This window comes from Toxotes jaculatrix, chromosome 3, assembly GCF_017976425.1.
Source record: "Toxotes jaculatrix isolate fToxJac2 chromosome 3, fToxJac2.pri, whole genome shotgun sequence".
In the NCBI taxonomy this organism is placed as follows: Eukaryota; Metazoa; Chordata; class Actinopteri; family Toxotidae; genus Toxotes; species Toxotes jaculatrix.
Window position 1 is genome coordinate 24,744,116 of NC_054396.1, and position 21,179 is coordinate 24,765,294.

A 21,179-nucleotide genomic window follows, 5' to 3' on the forward strand; every position below is an offset into this window, starting at 1 on the left:
CAGTCAAGGACATGTCAGCATGGCGAACACACTCGCTCTCACAGGGGCATGAACCCGCAAGCTTCCAGCTGAAGGGTGGTCTTGCTCCTCCATACATCACCCCACCGCTTAGTGTTTCTCCTGACAGCTGCCGCGAAATGAGGGCGTTTCCTCACCTGATTGTCAGACATGACATAGAGAGAGTTCCTGTCCAGGGAGAAGGCCATGTCCCGGAGGATGGCGCTGCTATCCTTCATCACAGTCACTGTCTCGTACAGCACTCCTCCCTCCAGAGGGCCGTCCACCCTTATCTACAGAGACACAGATGAACACAGAGTTAGAGACAGTGAATGCCGCGCTGCAGGACACGGTGACTGAGTGGTTATTGGACATTTGTCGAGTGATATGTGTCCTCTACTGTATATCATTATGTTTGCTTTGTACACTTCCTTTGCATCTGTGTGGAAGCTGCCACTGTTCCTCCAACACATTTGTGTCATGAGGAAATATTCTTTAAATGTCAGCTTAATAAGATGAGCTGATTTCAGTACAACGGGAAGCAGAATCCATGAGAGGTCTATTCACATTAGTCAGACAATTTCTAAAGAATCTCCAGCAGTACAAGTCATTTACATATTGTTCTACGCCGGTAACAAATAGACTTATCTAATAATGACTTATCAGTTGCAAATAAACTCTCTCCAGCACGACAATCAATTAGAACATTAGCTCATTAACGCAGAAGCCGCTTACAGTAAACAGCCTGTTCATTTGTATATGAAACAGAAATACTTGGAAACATAACTTGTTATAAGTTTATATAGTACAGGTGTAGTTAATGATGAGATCACAGTCAGTTTCATCTCTGTGTGTCCGCTGCAGAGGTCCAGGATTTGTTTAGCCTAGATTAGCACAAAGTCTTGAAGCACGGGGAACTGCTAGAAAAGAAAGCTAGTTCCAGTGTGAGTGTGTGGGTGCTTGGACTTCTTTTCATTTACTACATGTTTTGCTTCCAGCACATTCCTGACTCATGGTGGTGTGCAGTAGCTCCAAAGGTATCTTCATTAGTGCCACCAAGAAACAGTACATTCATTGTCCAGCTGGCCAGTGCGACTCTGACCTAAATCTACCCCACAGGTTGCAGCCATGACGCAGTTTAGTTTTGAGTCATGTTCAGTAAGCTCAGCTTTAATTTAACTTTGGAATGACTTTCAGGCAGCAATCTTTTGGGGCTCATTAAATGCAAGTATGGAGAACAGATGCCCACTGGTGAAGGGTTTTCAATTCTCTTCTCCCACCTCTGCCTACAAACAAGATGTGCTGTTGCAGTGAAGCAAACAAATAAGCAGGTCTGTCTTTGTAGTAAGTGGCTTACTGATGTTGGAGCTGTCAGAAGGCAGCCTTGTGAAGACGTGGAAACGCTTGTAAGGATGTAAAGTGGTGAGTAAGCTGAAAAACCCTTTATTAGTGCCAGTATAAACTACCCGTTTGTAGTACTCCCTACATAATCAAAGTGTTTTAACTTTCTTCCACCAACCACAAAGACAAATCTCCTTATTTGTCTGGTTTATGTTGCCCAATGTGTTTTGCATCCACCACAAAAAAAACCTAGGCAGTACTCCTTCAGTTTTTTATTACAAAAAAATACCTTTGCACTCATAAAAACCCATCTTTCACCATTGGTGCTGAAATGATGTGAATTTCATCATACAGTAATGATAACTTGACACTTGAAATCTAAGTCAGAAGTGTGAAATGAGAGAGCAAAGTCTGAATAAAGCATGATAGCTAGAGAAAAAAAAATCCTCATTAGCTATGCAAACCCAGGTTGAAGCCCTATTTAAATTCCAGGGAGATTGGATCATTAACCATGTGATGCAATTACAGTAAAGCTGAATTAATTTCTCAATCATAATAATTAAAATAAATGCAAGATAATGAGGAATTGGAGCAGAGAATCGTGGAAGTGTTGCAAAACGTCTGCAGTGCAATTACACCAGTCGCCCCTGCATGCATCCTGACGCATGGACTTAGGCGACCTCACAACCAAATCAAATTTGACTGCAGAAGATTTTGAACGAGTGCCAGGTCTAGCTTCCACACGTGGTGGCAGAGCCTCGGCAGTCTCTCAATGGGGACAGTCAATCAATACAAACTGATTACATGATTGGATCCCGTGGGCACCAAAACTTCATCAATCAATCACGCCTCCACCTTCCAGGCAGCTGTGCCTCTCCAACCGTCAGCTCCGCCAGCCAAGAATGAAGTAGAGAGGGAGAAAATCTGTGCAAACGTGGGTGTGTGTGTGTGTGTTGTTTTATGTGTGTGGGAGGGTAAACACTGAGGGGTTACGAGGAGGGTGGGGCAGCATCTCCCACATACAAAAACACTGAAGTAATTAGCACAATAGTAACACGGGATGTGTGTCTGTTGGTTCCAGATCATAAAAGGACACGGTTTGTTTCTCACCGATCGGACTGTCATTACCTCGACACCATGCACAGTCCTATTCTTTAAAAAGTTACTTCACAGACTGATTTATCTCAGAGCTAAGCTTCTTTCTCTCATGTTCATTATCTGTTTTCTTTCTCTTGCCCCATCTTCTCTTCCTCCTCCTCCTCCTCCTCCTTATCCTGTTGCTCCTCCTGTACCACAGTCCTGTGCAACAATGGAGCCAGTTCACATGATTTTTTTCCCACACTCCTCATTTCATAAATAGCCCAGATAGAAACCAGAACATGTAAGCATCTCTGTGGTGAAACCACATATAAAAAGAATGGGACAGATACTGAGCTGTGTGGGGTTTTTTTTTTAAGTCGGGCATGATGAGACTGACCTAGGGACAGGGGAGCGGGGATGAGCTCCGAGAAACACTGACCCATCTTGACGATCCGTGGTGTTTGATTTCAGCGGATTTAAAAGTGGTTTTTATCATTTAAAACAGGGCTGACCAGGCAGAATCCCCGCAGGAATACAACAGGTCCTCAATCTCTCCTTAAGCCCCACAGCTCCATAATGAGAGTAAGGCAGGTTTAATTGGTTTTATAATGAGCCTGCTTGTAGGAAATGACACACAAAGTTGCACACGCACATACTCACCTAGGCACACAAACAAAGACACATTTACACTCAGTTATCAGTTTATTAGGAACACCTAGATAAAACTGATTCAGCCTAATAAAACAATCCTGCAATAAATTGTCCATCTTAAAGGTTATAATGTCCAGTTTGTGTTGAAACCATGTTGATTCAGCTGTTCGATCATTTTGGAGGCTGCAGTTTGTGGTGCTGTTGAACTGCTTTGTGGTACGTTGGCAGGTGACTGTTATCTTGGCCATCCCATTCAAATCAATGAGGGGAGGCTAAACAACAGACACATCTCTTTGCAAGACAGCTGTTCAACACAAACTGAACATTATAACCTTCATGAAGGTAGGATTTACTGCAGGATTTTTGTATTAGACTGCATTAGTTTTAGCTGGGTGTTCCTACTGAACTGACAACTGAGCGTACACTTGCTCACAAACACCCTGAGCACTCAGTCTTTTGTTGGTTGCTCATTGCATTTGTAGCTGCAGTTGTGTTCACGATCTTTTGTTCAATCAATGCACTGCTATTGATTGTGGCAAATCAGAAACACACACCCAATATGCAACAATCCATATAGTGCAATGTTAGGTCTCATTTACACTTGTCATTTCCTCTATCAAAGACGTCTGATGATGACTGAATACATTTTCAATTACAGTCCTCCTCCAGTCCAGAGAGTGTAGGTAATGCACCTCAAGCTGTTTGGTAACTGTCAAAAACACCAAAGGAAGAATAACTTCTTTAGTTTAGCCGCTTAGTCACAACAATCACGGTTTAGCTTGCTAGCTAATGACAATTAATACATTTAAGCACATGGATGAATCATATTTATGAGCTACAGCAAGACAAGTATTTTATCATCTAGCCTTTCCAGGTCACTCACTTGCTCAGAGCATTCAGTGATTGGACTGATCAGGGATCAGATATATGCTGCAAAAGCTCAGTGCACCTTCTGTACAATCGTATGTGTGAAATTGCTTTTCCTGTGACTTTAATGAGCCAGGGGAAACAATGGCTAATTTCAGTCTCTCAGTGTCACTTCAGCTGCTGTTGTCACAGGAGACAGACACATTGAGCTGGTATCTCCGCAGAGCGCTTCTGTATTTGCACTTGAACATCTCGCTAGAACGCAGCAATCAGATTTCAGTTCGCCTAGAATACTTGATGTCTGTGTTTGCACTTACCTATCGGATATCAAAAAAGCTAGATGCATGAAGTGACTAAGAGTAAATGGGTTCTTATTTAAGCAGTTAAACGTCACTTTTAGGTCAGTTAAGGACAACACATTTTCCAAAAACCTCAGTAAACCTCCTCTTAAAATTCAAACAGATTCTCCTTGTGTGGTCCATGTCATGTAACAGAAGAACTGAACTGATTTGCCATTAATACCATGTGTTCACATGACCTCAGTTAGCTTCTCATTTCATTCTCTCTTCTTAGCGTGTCACAGCTGATGAGGATATATATTTAACCCATGAATAATATTTAAGCCAATAACAGTAATATCCTCCCTGCTGCTGAAATTCCCTTGCAGAAGCTGCAATGGATATAAACAAACCAGCTTAGTATAGCTTCCACAAACAGATATGCAACCTGAGCCTATGTGCTTTTAACGAAAACAGCCTCCCTTTCTCGTGGCTGGGTTTGCATCTTAAATGCTCGGCTCCGCTCTCATCCTGTGAGAGCCAAAGCAAACAAAAAAACTCCAGACTTCTAAGATGTCACTTGGCTTGAGCCAGGTTGGCTCCGTTGTAAAGCCGCCAGACCTTGCGTGAGTAATACACTCCCCAGAATGTCTCTCCCGTGAGTATTTACATAAGGGACTGATTCTGAGATGCATCTCAGGTGACAATTTTGTTCATGCTGAGAGGAAGTATACATGTCAACCTCTGTTTTTCCGCTGCTGATTAGGAGACCTTGTACGCAGATGATCACTATGTTTATGTGGTAACGACCATCCAATCTTAAACAAGTGTGTCCATATGTGCCCAGACGGTCTGTGCCCTCCAAATTCACCCAACTAACCTAAACATATGGATGATGACCCAGGAGGCATGGAGCACTCTGTTCAACCAATCATTCCCAATCTGCCGCTCTGACAAGGTTTCGTCTGTCCCTGAAGACCGATCTGTCCGACTCAAACCAGACACAAGGAGGTTGGTTCATTTCTCCTAAAACAAACTTGTCTTTTTCAGTCATGACACAACATTTCGCTGGAAATCAATGCATCGTCTTGTATGTAAACATCTGATTTACAGCAAAGTATTATTTTTCATATAAAACCACCAAAAGCAAATAGGTTACAATTTGGCAGGCAAGCACAGATAAATCTTCCATTACACTAGAAATGGGCACAGCATGAAAATACACGCAAGACTAGATCTAAAGTAAATGTACACTGTAAGCGAGACAGATTTTGGCACCGAAGTCACAGTAGATGCTCCCAGGCTTGACTCAATATTGTGACAAGGGGCTTGCAGCGACATAAGGGCCAGACAACTGGCCACCTTTAAGGTTGAGTGGCTGTGCATATGGTCCCATCGTGGCTGACAGCTGAGGAGAGCAGGCATTGATTAGCCCATATATCCATCATGGCCATGTGAATGCTAATGAGACAAAGCCCAGGATAGAGCTGAGCTGCAGCGGTTAAAAAAAAACACCAAGAGCGTTCACGGGGACGACGGGTCACTGAGGTGGAGATGTGTATTACAGGACATGACTAATCATTCAGCCATCACATTAACTACAGCCACAAAGAGAGGCGAATTGATCACAGCCACTAGATACGCTGTATGTTGGCAAGTGCCCATACCTAAACGTGATTACCAACTGGGTCGGAAGAGAGGTCATGGCGTCTGAGCGTGTGTGCGTGTCCATGCATGTGTGTTTTTGAGGGTTATTGTTAACAGCCCTCCAGCTGCAGCAGCCAGAATTTCAGTTAGCTCTAACCTTCAGCTGCATGGCCTGCTTCCAAGTCGTCATACCACAATTTCTACAACTTGACCACAGTCTCCTCTGAGTCTCTGCTGTGTTCAGTTCTTTTCTCTCTCCTTGAGGACATGGTTTCCTGTTCTCTGTTTCCTGTCCTCCTCCGTACGGCCCCCATCCCTCCAATCATTCGCATTGTTTGTCAGGTTCCCATGGCCCACCAACAAAAGCAGTGGGAGGGGGACAGTGGAACAATTCATGGCACCCGTATGGTCTTAATTTTCCTGACCGCAATGCAGTCACAGTCCTCTTGTGTGTTTCCATTTGTGTGACCGAGCAAGAGAGAGAAAAGAAGGAGAGGACAAAGAGAATCGGAGAAAGAGACGTAGCTGCTAAATGAAACTGCAGACAGGAAAAGCAGAAAGTTGGACACCTTCGCGTGTTATCACAAAATTGCCTCTTTTAATACCATTTACTATTTCAGCTGTATTAAGACATCTAACAGCGATCCGCTTTGAAAACCTTTACCCTCAGGTCCAGCTCCCTTCATGCACTTATGAAAATCCTTTCAATTTAGCCTTTCAAACACACCTATTCTGCCGGTGCCCCTCCCCTCCTCTGAAACTCCATTCTAATGATTTCAATCACCAAATCTCCCCTTCCTGGCCCCCACAGAAACCGTGACTTTGAAAAGTCCAAGTCATTTAGCCATGCACTGGAGAATTTCCCCACCCGGTCAACTCTCAATAAGCCATAATGAATCCACTATTTGCACATGAGAGTATTTGACTAAGGCTTTATTTGCCATGAGCTTAACATTTTCAACCATTCCTAGGGAAATACTGCTGCTGAGTAACTGCAGCCACTGAGACAATGCGCTGGCATCAGTGTTGAGGCAGATCAATTTTGTGATGCTTCAGTTAAAGGACAGTCGGTCAAACGCCTTCCAGCCTGTCGAAAGCATTGCCTACCTCAGGCAAAAGTCTTCTGGCACAAATTAAAGGATTAATCAAATATTAAAATATCCCTGCAACGTCTCTCTGGCAGCGATGGCATCGTTGATTTCCCTCTGAACTGGGAAACACACGAAACACAAAACATAACTAGGAACACCTTGGTATAGAGGTCAGTCTTCTTGATACAGTGACTATGTCAGAGAAGCATCAGGTGTCACTCTGTATGCCATTGTAGTCCTTCTGAGCATTACTGTGCTCTGCAGAAACAACTCTTCAGAAAATCAATTCCACTCAGCACCTGTTATGTGTTTGAAGCTGCCACAGGGTAAGCAAAGCCATAATGTCAGTCTACACTGTGTGTTTGCTGCACTCTTACTAGCTAGGCTACAGTAGCACAGAGACAAAAAATATGCTGTCCTTCCTAGAGAAAGAGAAATAGAGTATAAAACCAGGCGAAAGGAAGAAAAATATTTGTAGTCCTATAATTTTTGGATTTGGCTTGGTAATGCTTATTGATCATAAGATCCAAGTCATGTACAAACATATTTTTTTGTAGTCAAATATTATGGTCTGGGATGGTGGTAATAGAGCCTCACAGCAGTTCTGTCAGGCGCAGAATTAGCCTTTAAGTCCAAGTCCGTGTCTTATAGTCTAGGCTCCATACACTGTCCAATCATATATGATATAAGCCTTGCTCTATTACTGAGACGACTGGGTAATCTGCTGCTTTTCTGCCAACAACATTTGACAAAACTGTTTCCACTGCAGACCTTCTGATTACTGTTATTGTCATAATGCACAAAGTGGATGAAAGACTGTAAACATTTACTTGTCGGGAATATAGCACGATACAGCCTGATCATGTGCATCTGTCTAATGATGCAGTGCTGCTGTGCCGTAGCTATATCTATGTCAGGATATTTGTTTGCCATTTGTGTAGGTATAAATCCAGCATAACATCGCATAACATCAAAGAACTACATCCTTGCTGCTCCACCACTTGCTACTCCTCCTCACAGGCGTAAATTATGAATATTGTTGATGAGTTAAAGAGTTTTGTTCTGTTCAGTTAAAGTCTAAAGGCTTTGTCTGCACTTCAGTTGTTCAGTGCAAACTAGGCCTAGATAAGTACTGTTTTTTAAGGATAACTGCTCAGCAACCAGCCGTCTACTACAAAGTTATCGCATTATGATTGTTTCTGTGTTGTTTCTTTTATTAAGCTTGTAACTGGGAAGTAACATGAAGTATGTAATAGCTGAGAGAGACATGAGAAAACCAACTTATTTGATCAGCGGCTGATGTTTCAGTACGCCACTTGAGAACTCTGTATTTTTTTTTTTTTTATGAACTTAACTCTCTCTGCCTCCCTCGTCTGAGAATTTAACTTTATGTGAGTTTTTAATTTTTCTGCCAGTATGTGTTGATGTTCATTAACATACAAACATACATGCAACATATTTTGTAATGGAGTGTAGTGGAAAATAAACCAAATATTGATTCTTTTTTTTTTTGAGTTGAGGGTCAGTCTTTGTCCAGAGCATCACATGAGCTGAACAATACCACCAAACTCAAATGCACATAATTTTTGTAGTAAATGTTTGAAACCTTGCTGTGACTGTGCTGGCTGAAATGCTAATCTTGCCCTCACTGGGCCCCACTAGCACTGTAGCATTTTGCTAACAAATGGAGACTGAGCCATCAGTGCCACTGAAAGTTGTATCTCGCTGCACCTCCTGCCCTGAGACTGGAATAGATTTGAATAAGGATCAGTGAGAGATAATGACTTTTACCTGGATTCACCTCATTAGCGTACATCATGCACAGTGTAAAAGCCCCTTTTGTATTCATAGTTACCCACAGGGTCATTTTACTCAGCTAAAATCAACCATCCAAGGCAACGAAACTGTGGCAGATGATGATAGAAATGTCCTGTTATTTCTGGAACAGGAGTAGCCTAATCGAGAGACGCTGATGGACACATCCATATGCTGCATGGAGCCTGGATGGTGAGGCTGTTTTTTATCCCGGTGACCTCTCACCCTGGTTACACCTTTCCTGTGGCAGGCTTGACCTTTGCAATGGCCCTGCAGCTGGAGTGATCCGCTGATGGCATTTATTGTCATGCCCCATTTCCACTCAGCCTGTCCATTCAGGGGTGATGGAATAGGATTGGAGAGGTGACCCCGTGCTCCTCAGAGGCTCCTGGGAGTCTGAATCATGGCTGCATGTTCTGTCAGTGTAATGACAAACTCTGGCCGTTAGACACTCAGTACTTAACGCGGTAATGATGGATTTTTCACTCTGCTCACCACAACTTACTCCTCATTTCCTGAACACATGCAGAAGATTCTTTTCTTTGTTGCTCTACCTTTCTTTTTTTCTTTCTGAATCTGTCCTTCTTCCTTTTTCTCACTTAATATCTCCATCCTTCTACCTCTGTATCTGTTGTTTCCTCTGTCTTTGTCTCACACTCTTCCACCTTCTCTTTTCTCCTCTGTCTGTCAGGCTATCTTGTCTTTTTCCCCGATGGCTCATCCAATGAAAGAGCTGCAGTGATGCTATCTCTGCCAGTCTGGACCTTTGTGTGCGTGTGCGCGCGTGTGTGTCTATGTGTGTGTGTGTTGTGTGTCAGACAGCTTGCTCCTCATAAGACTGACGCCCCCAGGCTAATGTCACAACAGTCCTCTCACACATTTCCTCAGTCAGCTGCATGCTGTATGACTGTGTGGTAAGCAGAGTCCACAGTGCTACAAAGTCAATCCAGTTCGATCAAAGGATGCCCCTTATAGGGACTGTATTATAATGTATCATCACGGTATGCATTTGAAATGCATAACTTGATGGAAAATGAGCCAAAACAATGCATTACTCAGTCTTTCAGAGCATTTGGAATTCCCCAGCCTTTCTGTGGCTCGCAGCCTTAAGCTCATTTGTTCCTGTTGAAAACCACTGGTCACACATACATGGGTTCATGTTTAAACAGATTAAATAACTTCCTAAATCAAATATTACTCAAACGGGAGTAAAACATGCATTTGTTGTTGAATATTTTCAGCTGCAGATTTGGTGTGTTGGTGGGTACATAAGGCAGCAAAACAGTGCCTGTGGGACTGACTCAAAATAAACTACAGTGTCCATGTGCACTGAAATGAAGGAACATGTCACCCAGTGCGACAGTGTGGCTCACTGATGTGGTTTTAATAGATTTTGGACAACAATGGACGTCTGTGGCTCAGAGGAAGAAGCTATATCAGGCACTGGATACGCAGGCAATATTAATAGTATATATGCATTGTTGGTTTTAGTCTTTTCATTGGATTTCTTAACAATAGAAAGACATGTAGAATATCTCCAGACTTATATCTTAAATAAAAGAAAACTTAAGTTAGACTTTGAATTTGAACTTTCAAAACTAAAAAAGAAAAACTAAAAAAAAAAAGAAAAAAAGAAAAGAAAGCTAAAGATAGGCCCTGAAACAAGGAAAATACAAGTCAGATTTGCTAGACAACTAAATTACACTTGGATATCATCATATTTTCTTGTCTCATCAGGTAAAGGAGCTATGGCAGTGATTTGAATCAGATCAGGCATCAAGATACTAAGAACACTCACACGTCTACCAGTGTTTATAAACATGTCAAGTTCGCAGGCAAACTGTTCAGAATCAGTGGAGTGGCTCTCTATGTGCTTTGTAATGCTAAAAGCCATTCAAACCAAAATCCACCCGGCCGCTGTTAAACAAGGGGCACTAGAGCTGCATAATGTCCTGTTCTTTCAGCTGATACAAAAGGAATTGGAGGAACATGCAGGTGCTTCAGTTGTGGCTCAAGTAGGCATGGATGGAGATTTACATCGATTTGTTCTCATATAAGAGCACCGTGCTGCATGATTACTGCACCTTCATCCAGCTGCATAATGTCTCGCCATGATCATCGTGATATATTATACAGAACCAGTTATGCTAATTAGACCATTAATTGAGCAGATTATTGCGTTAATTAGTGTTAACGGATTAAAGATCATTATTACGTAGATGTGTCATGGTGGTGAGACACAAAAACAGCTATGGATATCTCAGTGGTGTATTTCTCATAGACATGGAGTTTGGTGGCAGAAACCTTTAAAGTCATATAAGACGCTAAAGGGGTATTCTACGAATTTTGCAACTGAACTTCATTTTATGTGTTATAGAGTACTATGCAGCCCATAAAAACAGTTGTATAATGTCAGTTGTGGCTCTGGAGCAGATTTGAAGTCTGAGAAAATAACCCTGATCATCTCACAGTCATGTCATCAGGGTTATCTTGTCTTGTCTTGACCTTGTGGCCTTTACATTTTTTTAAAGCGGCAGTTACACACTGTGGATGTGGAGTCAAGAAAGACATACATTTACCAGACAGGGAGGGTCTGACAAAAACATGCCTGAAGTTACATTAAGTGAAATGTAGCTTTTAGTATTTTTGGAGCATCACTCCACATACGAGGAACTAAAATTTTGGATATCAGTCTCTGCAGCATCAATTTTGACTGCTCCTTTTGTTGTCTGTCTCTCTCTAATGGTAAATGGACTGCATTTGTATGGTGCTTTTCTGCTCCTATCGACTACTCACAGCCCTTTACACTACAAACCACATTCACCCATTCACACACATTCATGCAGCACTCACACACCAGCGATACATCGGGGGCTATATGAGGTTCATTATGTTGTCCAAGGAAGCTTTGATGGGTGGATTGGAGGACCTGGTGATCGAACCACCATCCGTCCAATCAGTGGACCCACTCTTCCTACTGAGCCACTAAGTCACTGGAGTATAGACCTAATGTAGCGTAGCCTGGTAATCAAACTTTGTTTTATTTAATGCATTCAGCCTGACACAGTGTTAATGCAAGGGGCTTATTTTGATTTTTTGAGTTTTATATTTGTCTGGACTTTATTTTCAGTTAACACGAAAGCTGTGGTAACAGTTGCTGGGAGCAGTTAACATTTTTCACATTTGTTATCCAAATATGTCAGTTTAAGAGTTGTTTTTTCCGCACATGGACTTACACCAACTTGTGCTTGGCTACGTGTGTTGGCATTTTTCTGCCACTGTATTTTATGAGTGTAGCTTGCTAGCTCTGTAGAAAGATGGTGTTCCCATTCTCAATCCCGCCTACTAAGCTCTGCTTAGTTGATTGTTTCGACCAAGCTGCTGAATTAGCTGTCAATGGGCACAGCATCAGACCTCTTTGAATCACTGCACAAATCTGAGATGTGGGTGGCGATTCAGAGGTCTGGGACCAGGCTACATTGTGCATTGGCGTTCAAAGCTTAAAACAAGGAGACAGCCATCACTGATATGCCAGTGGGTCATCAACAGCAGCCTCAAGAAGTCAGTGGTACATTTTGAATAGGTAAATGATGTGATTTGTCATTAAGGGTCTGGTTACGTCTCTTGAGATTTAGCAGTTCCCTGAAAACAACCGCGTAATCCCTGAGTGTCTGATTTCAGTTTCATGCTTGCCGGTCACTGTCAGCGTGTGTTCTCACCTTCTTCAACCGTCCACTTCTGGTGCCTAGAAAGACCACACTCTGTCCGTTGTAGATGTAGGAGGTGACAGAGGTCAGCCTGTCCCTGCTCTCGGTGAACACTGTCCGACCCGACACCAGCTGAGAACCCCCCAGGGGTTGGTTTATATCCAGGCCGCAGAAGTGATCATCAATGGGAACAGGCTGCACGGAGAGAGAGGGATTGGGTGAAATGGGTGTGGGGTGAAGATGAAGAAAGCATTAAGAGTATGAAGACAGAGGGGTGTGTTTTTTTTTTAGAAAATGTTAAGAAGAATTCAGGAGGAGGGATAGAAAAGGTGAAAGAGTGAAAGGACCGAGGAGTGAGGATGACAGATGTAAGGAGAGGAGATGGAGGTAACGAGAGAGAGGGAAGAACGTAAGTGGGAGCCAGGAAAATGACTGAGATCACTGTAGACACGTGCGAATAAAAGAAGAGAACTCAAACTGACTTCTGGTAAGCCTAACATGCATTAAGCGAACAATTTTCAGGGTTAAAAATGGTTACTTCAAAAGGGCTTGGGCTCCTGCGTTTATCAACAAGCCTCCGAGCGGGGGAATTTGCGGAGCAGACTAATTGCTGATGGCAAACACGAGAAACGCTGTGTGTTTTGCGCCTGTTTCTGTGATTTTCAGATCGCTTGATCTGACATCATACAAACACACAGCACAAGAGATGTCAGGTTTTGATTAAGCATCAAAGAGAGCTGCATGCTAAGCAGTCCTGTTACATCTACTAAAATGCACCTCAAACCCTTGCTAATTGCTTGTCACTCAGTATATAAATCTACCTTTTTAGGGCAGCTAATTTCTTATTTCACATCCCCTACTTCTTATGCACATATTAGGCCTTACTGCGCTTTTCTTTCATCAAGTGATGCTCCTGAGCTTTACTGAATGTGATCAGTGAAGTGAGTTCAGTGTAAACAAACTTCATACCCCCCCCCTCACTCCAGTCTTTCTCGGCTTGAGCCTGACCTCCAGTCTTGTAAAAGAAAATACAAATATGAGCCATTTCTGTGTGACTAATAAGTGTAGTCTCTGAACTCCTTTCTCTAGAACCTAAATATTGTGCACACGAATATTCATCATATGAACATTTGTTGTAATATTTGTCTTAGACTTGACCACCCCCAAAATTCTGCTGCTGAATTTTTAATGTCATACACTAATAACCCCTGGAAACGAGCAACACAAACTATAAGGGGTTTGTCTGTATATCAGTGCTGAAATAATATGGCTTTTAAATTTGCTTTAGTAATGGCAGTGTTGGATTTTCAGTCAGTTGGTCCCCCACTTCTTATCAGGTATTGAATAACTTGCCATGTAATTTTGAACAGACATTCGTGGTCTCCAGTAGAAATTCATATTCATCCTTATGACTTTGGTGATGCTCTGATTTTTGCTCTTGTGTCACTGTCAGATTTTTTTTTTGAAATGTCCACATTTGAATGGGCCGTCAAGAAATTTGATATATTCATGGTGTCGAGAGGATGAATCATAATGACCCTTGTGATTTACTGACTTTGCATCTAGTGTCACCAGCAGGTCAAAGTTGTCACTTGTCCAGTGAAATTTCCCAACATCTGCTGGAATACATTTGCACAAAATTAACCCACTCTTTTCTGAATAAACAGTGTTTTCAAGCAATGATCAGGCACATCTAAAATCTTGGCTCACATGTTCTTAGGTTCAAAATAACATGTTGATGCAGCTCTATAAACATTTGGCTGTTGATTTTTCACACAGAGTAATTAGTCATTTAAAAAAAAAACCACACAGTATCACATAGCATCTTTAACAAAACTGAACCATAGCATTTCATTTACCGTTTTAGACATAAAGCTCTCTGGTTAACTGTGCAGTGAGAGTTAATTATTGTATTATTATGTATCTCTGTCCTCCCCCAGTTGCTGTTATGAATAACATTACATCTTATTTGTTTGATGGCACAGTGGAATGAAAGTACACGTTGGGAACCATCAGAGCGATGGATGTGATGAATATCATTGTTTTCATGGTTCGCTTTCAACTTGTTTCCATGAAAGCCACTCATTATGCAGAATTATAGCCTTCACAAAGGCACAGACTTGGACATTTACAAGAAAGCCCTTTTCTCAAGATCAAGAACAGGTCTCGGAGGGTTCAAATACTGCTGACAGCGACTAGAGCAAAATGGAAGAAGATGGCGAGTGGAGAGAGGGGGAGAGAAAGGAGAAGTAGGCGGGTGTCAGTGCCCAAACCTCTGAAAGAAATCAAAGCTCTACACAAAACTCCTCTGATTAGCATTGTGGAATTAATCTCCTCCAGCTCTTCTGCTCTCACGGGATCCCAAAAACCTGAATGGTGTCTTCAGCACAGTGCTGGCTGCCTGCCTATCAGCTATTTAGGCTGCAGTCGCAGTTGTGGATCCCTCAAAGAGCCAACTTTTTGTAAATCTATATCAGAGCCGCTCACCACCATGGGAGTTTTCTAGTAGGTTTAAACAACTGTGTATGCAAATGTCTACAACTTTCATGAGGTAAAATCAGAGGATCCACAAGATGATGTTGTGAGCATCATTCTCTGTCTGCCTCTCTGCAGTCTACCTACCGCCTTGGTGCACTGCACGTCCTTTCCCAGCAGCCAGTGCAGCTCCAGGTTTCCTTCTCCCTGGTAGCAGGACTGTAGCCGCTCCTTGATGCGTGTGTTGATGTCTTGGATGGTGAAGATGCAGAGAGCGGAGTGATCTGGAGGATCGTGGTACTGCTTCTGTCCCTTGGAGAACACAGCAAAGAGCACGTCCTCCTGAGCGCTAATGTTGAGCGACTTTGCCAGAACCCTGCCGGCTTTGGTCAGGTAAGCCGCCTGCAGCAGACGGTACTCCTCGCCTCTGTGTACGCACCCCACAGGAAGCGACACATAGGAGTGGAACTTGGTGTCACCTTTGCAGAGGCGGATGATGCGAGAGGTGTAAAACAGGTCGCCAGGGGAGCCGCCTGCAGGCATCCCGTTCTCTGGAGTCTCCGGCTGGACTGTCATGAAATAGACGAAGCTGCCGCTAGCAAAGCCATAGATGTAGTAGATGTCAAAGTGTGGGACAAGAGCTAGTGTGTCTGAGGGGATTTTAATGAGAGATGAAACAAAGTCAGTGTGAAGCTCATAGTCCAGCATCGCAGAAGATTCTGGGTCACCAGTCAGCTTGCGGCTGGAGATTGTTGGGAAGTAGTCCTGCTTTCCTCCAACAGCTGTGCCAATGTATAGAGTGGCATCCTGACCCTGTGAGGGCACAACAACCCCATACATTGTCCCCGTCTGGTTGTCACTGGACAGGTAGTGTTCTTTCTTGTGTGTGGGCTCTACAAGGATGAACAAGTCGTCCAGCCTCATCAGCTTGCAGACGCCCTGGTAGAGGCTGCCGCAGGCCAGCAGCCGGTTGTGAGAGTAGTCGATGAGCAACAGTTTGTTAACGTTGTCAGTAGAGGCCAAAGGCTCAGAGCAAGGCTGGACAATCAGTGGAGGATAACATGCTTTGTTGTCATACTCTGGCCCTGTGTCATGGGACACCAGGAGGGTGAGATTCGCCGACAACTTGTAGATTCGGTTGACGGCTCCGACGTACAGAGCCCCAGTGGACTGGTGCACGGTGAGGTGGTTCAGTGGCCACTCCCTCCGCTCTGATTGGAAGATGTTCAAAGTCTGTCCAACAGTCATCTTTTGATTCACAGAGATTAGAGTCAATAGCCACAGAGCCAGGGGCCATGACATGACCTTTAGAGGACCGTGACCTTTAGTGAGGCCGCAGTAAATCCATCCTTTATCCAAGCACGTTCCCATTCCCACAGGGCTCCAAAAAATACAGAGCTCAGACAAAACTCCTGGGATCGTGTATCAGCAAGGAGCAGGATTGCGCTGAAAGATGAGCTGAGGTGCGGTCTTGTCCTGTTTGAGTGATCTTCACATCATTCTGAAAGAGAAAAGAGAGACATTTGTTTTACATCCAAACAATCCTTGATTCGTTCAGGAGTGAAACAGTGCTTTCAGGGTATCATTAGACAGTTCATCGAAAAACCTTGAAATGTATGTGCTTGTTTTCCTCTCTCTCTCTGCTTGGTCAGGCACATGAGACATCAAAGAAACAAGTAATCATTTGTTCAAACTGTCTCCTCTTATTTACTAGCCCGAGAGATGGTCCAATATTCCCCCTATCAACAGGGGGGCTCGTTATATTCGCAGCTCTGTAAGAGAGAACTAACTGCAGCCTATTACTTGAACAAAGCAGTGACACACTGTAGCTGAGCCCTCCCTCTGTTTGGGTGGCTAATTAAATGATTCAAATGTATTAATTATGCGTCCATATTTTGGTTCCCTGTTTTCCTTTCTCCCCTCTGCCTTGTTCGTTTAAATGGTTGAATGCAAGAGGAATTAATCACTCTCCACTGCGGCCGACATTCCTAAATTAATCAGGCTTTTTCCAGGGATGGCAGGGAGTCATTAGAGATTCAGAGCCAGGCAGCATCAACCCTCACACTTCCCTGTTTAATTTCATTAACATATTTTATGTAGATATTTCCGGGGGACCAACAATGTCTCTCAAACACATGATGGACTGGAGGATGGATGAGTGAGACACATGTGTGATGTATTGACAGTTTGGTCTCAAAATAAAGACAGAAGGCAACACAAGCAGTAGCAAGTGGCTTCACGTATGCTCATATTTCACTGAAGTCCATTAATGGTGTAATAAAACTGCCTGCATAGGGGGACAGACAATAAATTAAGACACCTACATCATCCTAAGTCCTGTCTGAGGCTTGTCCAATCTGGCTCCCAAAGGTTGATTCTATCTCCCCCTTTGTCCTCTTCATTACCACACAAACAGCCTCTTCACACTTTTCTAATAATATTTTTTTTTAAAATCTGTCTACCCTCCTCAGTGAAGTGCCTCTGAATGTCCTTTATAGATATCCTGCCAAATGCTAGACAGCTTTAGCTCAAAGGCAACTGTCTTTTTTGGCCGGAGCTAACGTAAACAGGGTGTTTTCTCAGTGAGACTTCCTGGTATAAGTAAAGGTTAAATGAAGACAGTCATGTCAGATCCTAATGTGGGGGTCATGATGCGGTGGGTGCTCTCCATTGGCCGACTAACTGAACGTCCGGCGGATTTGAACCGGAGCCAGGGATGGAGCGGATGGACTGACACTGAGCTGGCTGGGTCGACTCCAGCTCCACTCCAGCATCTCCTGTCCATCTGTCCCCCACCACACTCACACCGGGGGTGAAGTCACTCAAGTGTCTCGACCTACTCTGCTCAATTTGGCAGGCTCAGTGTGAGCAGCTCCGCCAGTAATTGGCCACTGAAGAGTAATATCTTTCACACGCTGTACCGCTGCATTTACATCTGAAGTTCTGTGTTTGCTTTTCTTTATTCATAATACACAGCACTTCTACAGACCTATGTGAATCAATATTAGTCACATTCTGCTTCTCACTATCTTTAACTATCTCTGCTTTAAATGTTGGATAACAGAAGCTTCTGTTTTTTATTTTCTTTTTTCCTGACTGGACACAAAAAAACTGTGTTTGCTTTTATTAGTTCTCAGAAAGCAGAGATTTGGCAGGACATGTTGGCTCTAATATTTACAGATTCTTTGTTTTGGACAAAATGGAGTCCAGCACATTCCTTTTGAAAATCCCTCCTTCAGTTTCTGAACCAGTTTCTGGGTTGATGTTACCATAATTCTCATCATTTGTCCTTTTTATGCGAAAACCCGGAGAAAGGGTGTTTGAAATGTTTTCAGAGAAAGCAGTGCATTTCCATACTTTGATGGCTTCTGGGTGAACTACAATATAAACCCTTCGCAGCATTCATTTGCTCGTTTCTTGTGCTTTTCGATGTAGGCAGTTTTGGTGCGAGAGGGGATGCTGGAATGGGATGTAATTCAGTACAGAGCTGTTTGAAAGTGGGCGTGTTAGAACACAGAAATCTGACTCAAGCCTTTGTGCATATTCTTGAGCTGCCACTAAAAAGAAGCAGAAAAGTGATTGTGTGTTAACGAAAATTAACTCGGATTGTCTCTGCTTTGTGGCATCCAGCAGAATCTCATTACTTGTAATTTTCCATGTTGAAATCACACTACAAGTTTCCAGGTGTGTAATTTGCATTGTAATCTTATGAGAACCTCAAGCACTGTCCTTTTCTCAACTTGAAATAACGAATAAGACATCGCTCTTGAGGTCTGACAGCAAATAGCAGCACAAATGATATTTGGGAAGGCAGGCTTGAGTCTGGTATGACCTTAAACAACAGACACCAGCAGTGCCACCCAGAGGTTAATTCAGTGTTGGGAGTCTCCAGTCAAACCCTCAAAGGAATTACAAAAGACGGGAGAAAAACAAGAAGAGAAAAAGAGAAAGTGCTGGTGGCAAACGGAGTTGGGCAGGCATGCAGGCAAGCAGCAGCCTTATCGTTTCATTCATTTCTGTTCTGCCGGCTTTGGTCACGTCTAAGGCGTGCAGTCATGCTGCTCAGTGTTTACCCTGGATTATAGAGACAGCTCTTCGCCCTGCGCAGTCCTCCCTGCTGAATTCTCCGCCTCGCCACTCAGACACGCTCCAGCCGAGACGTGACTCATTCGCACTCACACACACAGGAACATGGTTTGCTGAGGCCTCTGGGGACACCAATCGCGATGCAGAGGAGGGAGAAGCCAGCCTCTTGTGGTCCACGGACCCCGACCTTTTGACCTGGATCAAGATCAGTGGAACCAGATCCATCTTTTGGGTTCAGCTTTTATTGGGGTGGAACACTGCCATAGCTTCTGTAGCTCCCAGTTAGGTATGATTCATGGGACAGAAGGGATGGTTAGCTTTTTGTAAATTTCTTGTTTGTGTGACCCATCTGCCATCAGAGACGACAGAAATGTTCAGAGGGGATATTTCTTTGTCAGTCGTCATTTTCCCTGCTCCCTCAGATTGATAATATGAAGCTGTGCTCTGCCGGTAACTAACAGGCAACTTAGAAAATATGTTTCTTAAATTCATTTACAAATTGTAGAAAATTCAAATGAGCTGTTCTTAATAATATACAGTGATGGTATTTAAAAACCTCACTACTGTTTTTTGGGTGATTTGCACACTTTCTATTGTAGTGATTGATTGCACCTAATGGCCTAAGGCGTGTATAATACCCTGTTAAAACCCAGTGGATAATGTCTAAAATCAATCATGATCTCTTCCCTTAAAGGAATGACAGATTTAGAACTAACAGCAAGTTTATCTTGCTTACGTTTTGGATTATAGATTTGTGTGAGAGCGGGAGCACTGTCGGCAGACTGTGCCACGATCTTTCTAAAGGTCAGAAGAAACATCTCTGTTCTCACACTTAGTCAACAATGGGAGTCATTGTCACTCGCATCAGAGGTGATAAAAACTTTTTTTTTTTTTTTGCTGTTGTTTTTGTGTGGCCTAGATTTATAAGGCTGCACAAAAGCAATAACAGTATAAGACTATGGGGGCGGAAAAGTGTCTGAACTACAATAGTCATAACAGCTTCTGTCCTCATGACTACAAGCCGGCCAGGCAGAGATGCGCTTGTATTTCGTTTTGTGTGTGTGTGTGTGTGGTTTTCCAAAATGGGGGTGCTGATGGAAGTTTAAAGTCTAAGTTTATAAAAGTTCCTTCTTGAAAGAGCTTTTGGCCGCCGCACTTCTTGTTACTGTACTAAACACTGTTTGAACTTACAGTATGTAAACTCACATGGCTTGATGGGATACTTTTGTCTGGGGTTTTCTGCAAATCCACATGGACGAGTCACTGGGGGGAGGGCCAGCATTGTACACATTACACATGAATGAGCTGGGAGGGCGCCAGCCGCAACAGAACTTGACTTCCAAATGAATAAATGAAGGCAATTAGTAGATCTGTTTACAATGTTGTGGAGACAGAAGTAGGTCAAACGCGGCAGAGACAGGAGGGAGGAGGGAGCCAGCAAGCCAGAGCCAGGGGCTGTCGCTGGTACCTACAGTGATGAGTCGGGGAATTAGGACATGAAAATGCCGTCTTTATTAACGATGACTTTTAAATGAATGTCATATTGAATCACAAAGGACCGGCAGGGTTTATTAGAAAAAGCAGTGTTTTGTGATCAGTCCACCGTGTTTTATCTGCGGCTGCGTTGTGGAGGGGCAGCCCAGGGCGATGGGCTCCGCCTCGTAAGGCCCCTTCACAGAAGCACAGGCTCGGGGCCTCGGAGGGCATAATGTGTAGCGCTGATGCTCACACTGCAGATACCCACAGGATATCTTCACTTTGATGCCGCACAGAGAAATTTTGCGACAGTTGGCCTGTGGTTAATTTTTATCATTATGCTCTACGGTGTAAATTCAAACAACAGTGCATCCTCCAGACATTTCTCTCAGTCGGGGGGAAAAAAAAAAAGTTCTTACAGCCAGTATTTAGATTAATGACACTAGCATTTTGTGATGTCAGTATTCTCTGGAAACCCTGTGAATTGCTGTAAGTTCATTTAGCTTTGTTGGCAGCTCCTCTGGCATGGTCTCTGTGTCTCTGCATGGTTTTATATTAACAAAAATGAACTGTAATTGCCTTTTTTTCACTCTTGTTGTTTAGTTTATTGGTCAGCGCAGATATTGCAGGCTTTAGGGCTCTCCAGTCAGCCACTAATCTTGATGGTA

General features: G+C 43.3%; 1 protein-coding gene and 1 long non-coding RNA gene across 2 annotated transcripts in view; one reads left to right on the top strand and one right to left on the bottom strand.

Moving 5' to 3' along the window:
* LOC121179182 (plexin-A2-like) overlaps nt 1-16,320 on the bottom strand; it is a 57,190-nt gene extending 40,870 nt beyond the window's left edge. The window contains exons 1-3 of the mRNA XM_041033860.1: nt 15,097-16,320; nt 12,487-12,669; nt 156-290 (exon numbers count right to left, since the gene is read on the bottom strand). Of these exons, the coding sequence (XP_040889794.1) occupies nt 156-290; nt 12,487-12,669; nt 15,097-16,320 (1,542 nt within the window). The remainder of the gene's footprint in view (nt 1-155; nt 291-12,486; nt 12,670-15,096) is intronic.
* LOC121179184 overlaps nt 1-21,179 on the top strand; it is a 107,926-nt gene that overhangs the window by 70,355 nt on the left and 16,392 nt on the right. The window lies entirely within an intron of this gene.